This window comes from Tasmannia lanceolata, unplaced genomic scaffold (assembly GCF_043159265.1).
Source record: "Tasmannia lanceolata isolate RefF3 unplaced genomic scaffold, GAP_Taslan_0.1 ptg000018l, whole genome shotgun sequence".
NCBI lineage: Eukaryota > Viridiplantae > Streptophyta > Magnoliopsida > Canellales > Winteraceae > Tasmannia > Tasmannia lanceolata.
Window position 1 is genome coordinate 17,958,827 of NW_027518695.1, and position 8,027 is coordinate 17,966,853.

At 38.9% G+C, this 8,027-nt stretch overlaps 1 protein-coding gene across 3 annotated transcripts; it reads right to left on the reverse strand.

The window, feature by feature from the left end:
- Positions 1-779: 779 nt before the first annotated feature.
- LOC143849958 (exocyst complex component EXO70E2-like) lies at positions 780-5,329 on the reverse strand. Of its 3 annotated transcripts, XM_077359279.1 has the most exons (3): positions 5,223-5,329; positions 2,908-3,625; positions 780-2,773 (listed from the first exon to the last, which is right to left on the reverse strand). In XM_077359279.1, exon 3 carries the CDS (start codon positions 2,762-2,764, stop codon positions 1,019-1,021), a length of 1,746 nt encoding a protein of 581 aa, XP_077215394.1. In that variant the 5' UTR covers positions 2,765-2,773; positions 2,908-3,625; positions 5,223-5,329; the 3' UTR covers positions 780-1,018. The 3 variants fall into 3 exon arrangements, with proteins under 3 accessions (XP_077215394.1, XP_077215391.1, XP_077215393.1); XM_077359276.1 differs by having other exon boundaries at positions 780-3,625; XM_077359278.1 differs by having other exon boundaries at positions 780-3,139; positions 5,223-5,300.
- Positions 5,330-8,027: the final 2,698 nt, after the last annotated feature.

Genomic DNA, 8,027 nt, shown 5'->3' on the forward strand with positions numbered 1-8,027 from the left:
GGGACCTCATGCTAAAAAATAATATCTAGATTATTAGTCTTTGTTTATTTGGGGTTTGATGGGTTTAGGTCCTTCTTCCATTTCTGTTGGGTTATCTTCCTAATTTGGTGAAGAGCTCTGTGTATATAAATCACCTTGTGACTCATAAAATACAAAGCAGAAAAATAAAAAAGTAAAACAAGAAGAACAAGCAGGATTTTGCGTGGTTCAAAGATAGACTACGTCCGTAACGCGTGAATACATACGGTTCTAGAGGGGTGATTATGGAAGACTTGGTTTAGTGCAGTGAATTTTTACATTAACTTTCCAGCATTTTGATGTTAAGAGGACACCAATTTTGGTCGTACTAAGGCTAGATGGGTTAGCATAGAAGTGTTTGCAGTGCAGTTTGCATTCCATAAACTCGGATCAGTTTTACATGAATTTTTTGGTATCACAGAAACTCAGTTATGGTATACTTACGTCTAGACATTAAATAGAACACTAAACCAAGGGCAACCCTGTCTACACCTACGATCTAAATAAAAAAATTGATGCTCAAGTGAAAGGATACTGTTGCTTTTCTTCTTGCGTGCCATGAATACCTAGAAAAGAACCATCATCATGCCCATGATGACAGTGTTACCATGAGAGAAAAAAGACAAATACCTTTGAACTTTAGTCTTAGACAGACAAGTAGAAGGGTACTTCCTAAGTCCTCTCTGGATCCTACATATCTTCAAATTGATGATTGTAGAAGATAAAACAGGAAATACAATCAAGAGAACAATAAGCAAGTACAGAAAATAAAAATATATATAAATTTGCCCACTTTCTATGAACATTAAGAGTCCCAAAATTGAACATGCCGGACCAGCAACTACAACAGCCAACTTGCATGATAAGTAATTACTACATAAAATACAACATGAATAAAAAACTTGAACGTTCATTTTTAGGTTCTTGAACATAAACAACTCAAGAAGATTTAAAAAAAAAAAAAAGTTAAAAGTCCTAAAATTCAAAGCGTATTCGAATCTCACCTCTTGTGAGCGTGGTTCAGTGATCTTGAGGACCCCTCAAAGAAATCCAAGAGGTAATTCTGCAAATCCTCCGTGCTGTACTTGATGTACCTGTCACTGTTCTTCCCACCCTGCAGCTGACTCGCATGTCTACCCATAAATGTCCGATATGCTTGAAGGACTTTCAATGATATTGAAATCTTTAGATCATCTCTAAGCTGGAGATCAGGGATCAACCATGCTGTCTGGGTCTTGTAAATCTCTTCAAAAGAAAGATTAAAACTCCTGAACCTCTCTTTGAGAGCTGCCCTTGAAGCTGAACTCGAACCCTGATTGAAAATGCCATCGTCTTTCAAGAAAGAGAGTAGTAAGCTCCAAGAAGCTCTTTCGTAGTTCATCGCATGTTGTTGAAATTTCCTATTGTGTCTTCGAATCCAGTCGTCTCCAACAAGAGCTCCAAGGTCAGAATCCTTAACCTTTTGAACCATGTAATAAGTATTATTCATCAAGAAAAAGTGTTGCAGAGAACCATCCTTGTACAATTTGGATTTGCTATCAAGGTTGGATTCGAGAATCGAAGTCACCGATCGAAGCCAACGAGACAGTGGGGAAACATTGAAAGAAGTCCTCCATTCCCCATCTCCTTCTAAAATACCATTTGAATTGGATGATGATGAGTGATCCTCCTCATTGCTGTCTTCAAGAAGCAAATTCAGGGTATCGCTATAATCCGTAAGGGCCTTTATGTAATTCATGACATATTTAGTCAGATGATGGATCCCGCCTCCAGCAAATGGAGTCGTAGATATATTTGTTCTAACGGCATTCTCAAATTCCAATAAAGTTCCCCTCACAGAATCACCCAGTCTCCTCAGGACTTCATGGCACTCAGTTCTAACACAAGAACCGGCCTCTTCCGAGAATAAAGCATCTATATCTGGTAGAAGATCCGCTAAACACTCGTACATGTCAAGTGTCCTAAACAGCTTTTCTGGTAAGCGAGGTCCGATTGCTATGGCATCACCAAAATTTAGAAGCAGAAGGACTGAACCCTTAGAAGTTTCAACAAAGCAGGTCTGGTTAACCAAACCCAACTCACAGAAAATCTGGTCGCAGAGGCGCTTTTCGCTGGTAAGGTAAACGCGGACAAATATCTTCATTGCTCGGGTCCATTTCTTTATCTTGAGGTTTAAAGAACTCCATTCCAACTTTAGAACTTCCTCAATAGGCAGTTTCTCAATTTCGAGAATATACAGGCACTCATCAAGGGATTCTTTTCGAATGCTACTGTAAGCTTGGCAGCATTCTTGATCATATTTTGACATAAACATAACCTCTGCTATGGATTTAAGGTTAGGAAGTGCGTCCGGGTGGACCAAATCAATGACAAATTCCTCTGAACATCTGCCACTATCTCTCTGAAACTTCACCCTAGCATCCTCAGCCAGATCATCATCAATAGAAATGGTGGATTCCTCATCCACGATTTCATCTTCACTTGAACAAAAAGACAACTGCTCAGGTTCCAAAAGTTGCTTACTCTGAATGAGAATGTGACTGAATTCTTCCTCAAGCCTAGCCATTGCCATCTGAAGAAGACTATGTGCACGGCGCAGAAGTTCATTCTCTTCACCATCTTCATTCAGAGGCAAGCTCCCTAAGCTCTCCGTCAATCGTCTAACTTCATTGATGGCCTGTAAATATTCAGAGGCTTCCTCTGGATTGCAATCCAATCTCATTGATTGATCTGAGTCCCAAATCATGATCTTTTCCTGTGCAAAGTCGAGTCGTTTTTCAGTCTCACTTATTCCTCCTTTCTTTTCAGAGAGCTCTGATGCTCTAGAAGTAGACAAACAGATATCAAAATCTGAAAGGAATTTTATCATGTCTTCTGTAGGGTTCTTACTCGTTCCCATGGTTTCTATGATGTGACGCGCCGCAGCAACAACTCGTTCCTCTCTTTTGATGGTGCCCAAGGATTTACAGTCTGCCATTGCAAGCGAGATGAATAGAAAGATGCAAAAGAGAAATCCTATGCCGCGGTTATTGGATTAGATGAATGGAGTCAGCAACACATAACTGAATATATCTGTTGGAAACCACCAACTAAACTAAACACCTTGAAATGAGCCTGAAACCTGTATTTTCCAAAATATAGTCACGCTTAGATGAGAGCCACAGGAATACACATATTATCCTTCTGGAATTGTCCAAAAGAGAAAAACCTCCCCTTCAACAGCTCCAAACCACACAAACTAGCTAGAATCCTCGAACATTACCATAAATCAACAAGAGAAGATGGAAATTCAGTTATTATGAATGAATTTCTAAAATCAAACAGGGTTCTATTCTATAAAAGGCCCAGATCAGAAAAGGTTGGAACCCAAAAGTGAAGGTTCCAGGCCCAACTGATACATCCAATAGCTCACAGAAATGAAGATCCAATTCAAAAGAAAGTAATATCTGAATCACCCTCCTTTCACTTCAGTCACCACACGAATAGATAAAACAAAATGCATTGTAAATTTATCCAAATTGTCGAGGAATCCTTCCAGAAAAGGGGAGAGTAAAAGAATACAGAACCCAGAACAGAACCGAATCAGAGCAGGATGTTGACTTCTGATCTGATCAAATTGACAATTGACGGAAACAAGAATCACAAATGGTGAAAATATACAAAAACTGAGACAGAAAGTTAAAAGAGGAATTGGAATTTGCAAGGTGTCCAAAATGCAGATAACAGAATTAATAACAAAGAATTCAACATAAAAACAACAAAGACATGCTCTCACAACACTATCAAACAAAAATAAGGAAAAGAACAAAATTCTAGTTTTCTACTTCTTTACTCCCTACAGGACTGGGATTCCAATCAATCAAAATTTTAAACACTTCGGAAATTCACACGATTAAACTAAAATCTCTGTTTTTCTATGGGATAGTATCATATCCTTGCATGGGGCTGGATTCATGCCTCGTGTCAAGACAAACAAACACTGAAAATGCTTCTAAAAGAACTTGGAAGTTGAATCTTTCAAAGTTTCAACACCCCAACTAAGTTCTCTCTAATTCTTCCCTACGCTCGAGACCACTGGTGCAAACCTAGAGGTCCAAGGGTAATTCTGGAGAACTTAGGAGCTAAAAGAGTCAATTTTACAATTAAAGTAACTGAAACCAACAACAAATCAGACCAAGCATTCGAACCTAATAAAATGACACTAGAAAACTTACTTTGAGTTAATTCCCTCATAATATCAACTGCAAAAAGACGACATAAACTGAAAATATAACAGAGACTGAAGGATTTGACTCAAAACTTTATAAATTCGAAGGATTCAACTCAAATCTCTCCGCTTTCCTCTCTGAAACGTTAACCATACAGCTTAGGGCAATCAAACGACACTAGAAAACTTGCTTTGAGTTAGCCTTTGATTTAATTACCTCACAATATCAACCACAAAAAGACGACATAAACTGAAAATATAACAGACACTGAAGGATTGACTCAAAACTTACGAAATTCGAAGGATTCAACTCAAATTTTTTCCTCTCTTAAACCCTAACCATATACAGCTTGGAACAATCGGACAACAGTTAATCTCAAGAAACACAACTCGAAACCAGACTCCAATTGTTCTCAAAAGAAAAAGCTAGAGAACATGCAATCAACACTCTAAATCTTTCAAAATTATAAGGATTCAGCTCAAATCTCTCCCATTTCCTCTCTTAAACCCTAACCATACAGCTTGGAAAAATCAGATAACAGCTAATCTCGAGAAACACAACTCGAAACCAGACTCCGATTCCTCTCAAAAAAAAAAATGCTAGAGAACATGTAATCAACACTCAAATCTTTCAAAATTCTAAGGATTCAGCTCAGATCTCTCCCGTTTTCCTCTCTTAAACCCTAACCATACGTCCTAGAACAATCGGACATCAGTTAATCTCAAGAAACACAACGAACGAAACCAGATTCCGATTAATCACAAAAGAAACACCTAGAAAACATGCAATCAACATCAAAACCATCCGAATCAGACAAAAAAAACCTAGAATTTATCCGAAATTCGTTCATTATCGATAAGGAAAATAAAATCAGAAGAAATTACAATCAGAAAGCTGATAGAAAGAGCGGAATCATTCTCTATCAATCGATTTCACTAAAAAGGGAATGAAATTTCAAAGAAAAATCGGTCGAGAAAGGTAAGAGTTGAAAATTACCTGAAGATTCGATTTTTTGTTGAAATTATTTGAAGCTCCTCTGAACAAATTCCTCTGATATCTTTCTTCTCTCTGCAACGCATATCTATATAGGAATCGCGTGACTAAAAATACCACTGTTCTTAGCGAAAATAACATAATTGCCATTTACTCTTGCGAAATGATATTCCCACGCCCTGTCTTGTAGTCTTATGTCTTCTATTGATGAGTGTAGCTGTCCCAACCGGAATTCCGGGTCCCTGTTTGGTTTGAAGAATTTTCTAAAAAAGCTTTGACTGGAAAAGCAAATTTTTACCCAAAATTCCTTTCTTTAGATTGTGGGTCAAGATGTGGACAGACCAAATCCTTTGTCTGCTCGGCATGACACACTAATCGTTTTAAATTTCAACTGAAATCCGAAATTTTGGATCAACCGCGGAACATTGGATTTCGGCCAAAATTCCGAAATTTCATTTTTTAAGTCCCAAATTAAAGGAAATTCAACCAAAAATCTTCATTTATTTATTTATTTTATATTTTCCCAAAATTTTGGCTGAAATTACCGAAATTTGGTATGAAATAAAATACTATTGTTTAGGAAACTTGTTTGTGAGCTTGAGCTCATATAGCTGCCACGAAAACATCGGTCCCACATTTTTTTTGGGTAATCCAAAGCATTGATTTGGAAGGACATTACATAGATAGGGTGTGTACCAAAAATCAAGTCCATAGGATCATCCTAACCCATCCAAAAGTGGAGGGAAAAATGGACAGGCACTGTTTATCGACAAATCTGCCCACTTTTGCCCTCCACTTTTGGAGGGGTTAGGATGATCCAATGGACTTGATTTTTTGTACACACCCTATCTATGATGGGGCCTTGCAAATGAATGGTTTGGATCACTACAAAAACTGTGGGACCCATGTCTTTGGGCGCTCAAGCTCATATAAGCTTCTATGAGCTCAAGCTCACGAACAGTTTTCCCATTTAATATTTTATTTCACACCAAATTTTGACTGAAATTTTGAAATTTTGGTCGTAATCTCGCAATGTTTGGAGTATTGCTGATTTTCGGTTTCATGGTTGAACGAAACTTCGGATTTCGGTCGAAATTTAAAACCATGCCATGGACACACTCGAGTACTGATACGGCTACGCAAGAGAGTCAAAGGAGTTTTGATTGGCTTTGTAGGGAAAAACACGAATTTGGACAAGAAAACAGCTAAAGTAAAAAAGGAGTCGACTCGGGAGAGTCCATGACAGAAGGAGTATTAATCTAGGAAAGAGCCGGAAACTCAAGAAGGTGGACTCATCGCTCTTTGGTGGAACAACAGCCCAAAAAGTAACTTTCTACCTTTGCTTTATAATGGTAACCCTCTAAATAAGGCATAACCATGTCATTTCCCTCTAAATCATAGAGAGAGAAAATTTTCCTAGAAAAATTCCATGAGAAATGATTTTCCTTCAATCCAAACGGGGGCATGAAGGACAACACAATCGAAAGAAAAAACGTTGTTGGATAATTACCAAGTTACCCTTTAGTTGGAGTTAAAATTTCAAATTAATGTCATCCCCCCCATATAACTATAACCAGTGCCACTTGCGACAAAAGCCAACCAGGGTCTCTTATGGCATCAAAGAAAAGAACAACAGAAGAAAAACATTATACCTATACAGCTACGATTTCTGACTTCCTTCTTTAACTTTAATCCGATTTACAGGGGTTTTGACGGCTGGCTAACGTATTCCCACCATTTGACCGGTCTCTCTCCACACACACAACAGGAACAGTTGGTTGGCCCAACAGAAACCATTGGTGGAATAGTGGGCCCATCTTTGAACAACGTAGGCCCCGCCCATACCACACCATAGGATAATCCAAACCGTCCATTTGATGGGCCATAAACGTAAATAGATTGCGTCCCAAAATATTTTTCCATAGGCGGATCCTAGCCCTCCATCTTATGCAACCTCTATAGATTGTAGGGTTGTGATCATCCTACGGAAATGATTTTTGGGCACAACCTATTTACATTGTGGCCCATCAAATGGACGGCTCGGATCATCCTATGGTCTGAACGGTACACTTCATTTTCAAAAATATGGGTGGAGCCTAAATTGGTACGAACCACACCTTAGGATGATCCAAACCATGGACAGCTTGGATCATCCTATGTTGTGCACGGTACGCTTCAATTTGAAAAATATCGGTGGGGCCTACGATTGGGCCTTAATGTTAGTGTACGACCAACTCTATAGGATTACCCAAACCATGGACGGCTTGGATCATCCTATGTTGTGGATGGGCCTTAATGTTACTGTACGACCACGGGATGATCCATACCATTCATTTGATGGGCCAACCCTTTTGGGGGCACGGTTGAACCCATTTACGTTATGGCCCATCAAATGGACGGCGCAGATCATCCTATGGTCTGGACGATACACTTCATTTTCAAATATATGGGTGGGGCTTAAATTGGGCCTTAATGTTACTGTACGAACCACACCATAGGAGGATCCAAACCATGAACGGCTTGGATCATCCTATGTTGTGGACGGTACGCTTCAATTTGAAAAAAAATCAGTGGGGCCTACGATTGGGCCTTAATGTTACCAACTCCATAGGATTATCCAAACCATGGATAGCTTGGATCATCCTATGTTGTGGACGGGCCTTAATGTTACTTTAGGACCAACTCCATAGAATGATCCAAATCATTCATTTGATGGGCCACAATGTAAATAGGTTGTGCCCCAAAAATCATTTCCATAGGATGATCACAACCCTACAATCTATAGAGGTTGTATAAGATGTAGTTTCT

Bases quoted from the DNA above. Each gene is read 5' to 3' on its own strand.
- LOC143849958 (XM_077359276.1), bottom strand. From the start codon at position 2,995: ATGGCAGACTGTAAATCCTTGGGCACCATCAAAAGAGAGGAACGAGTT.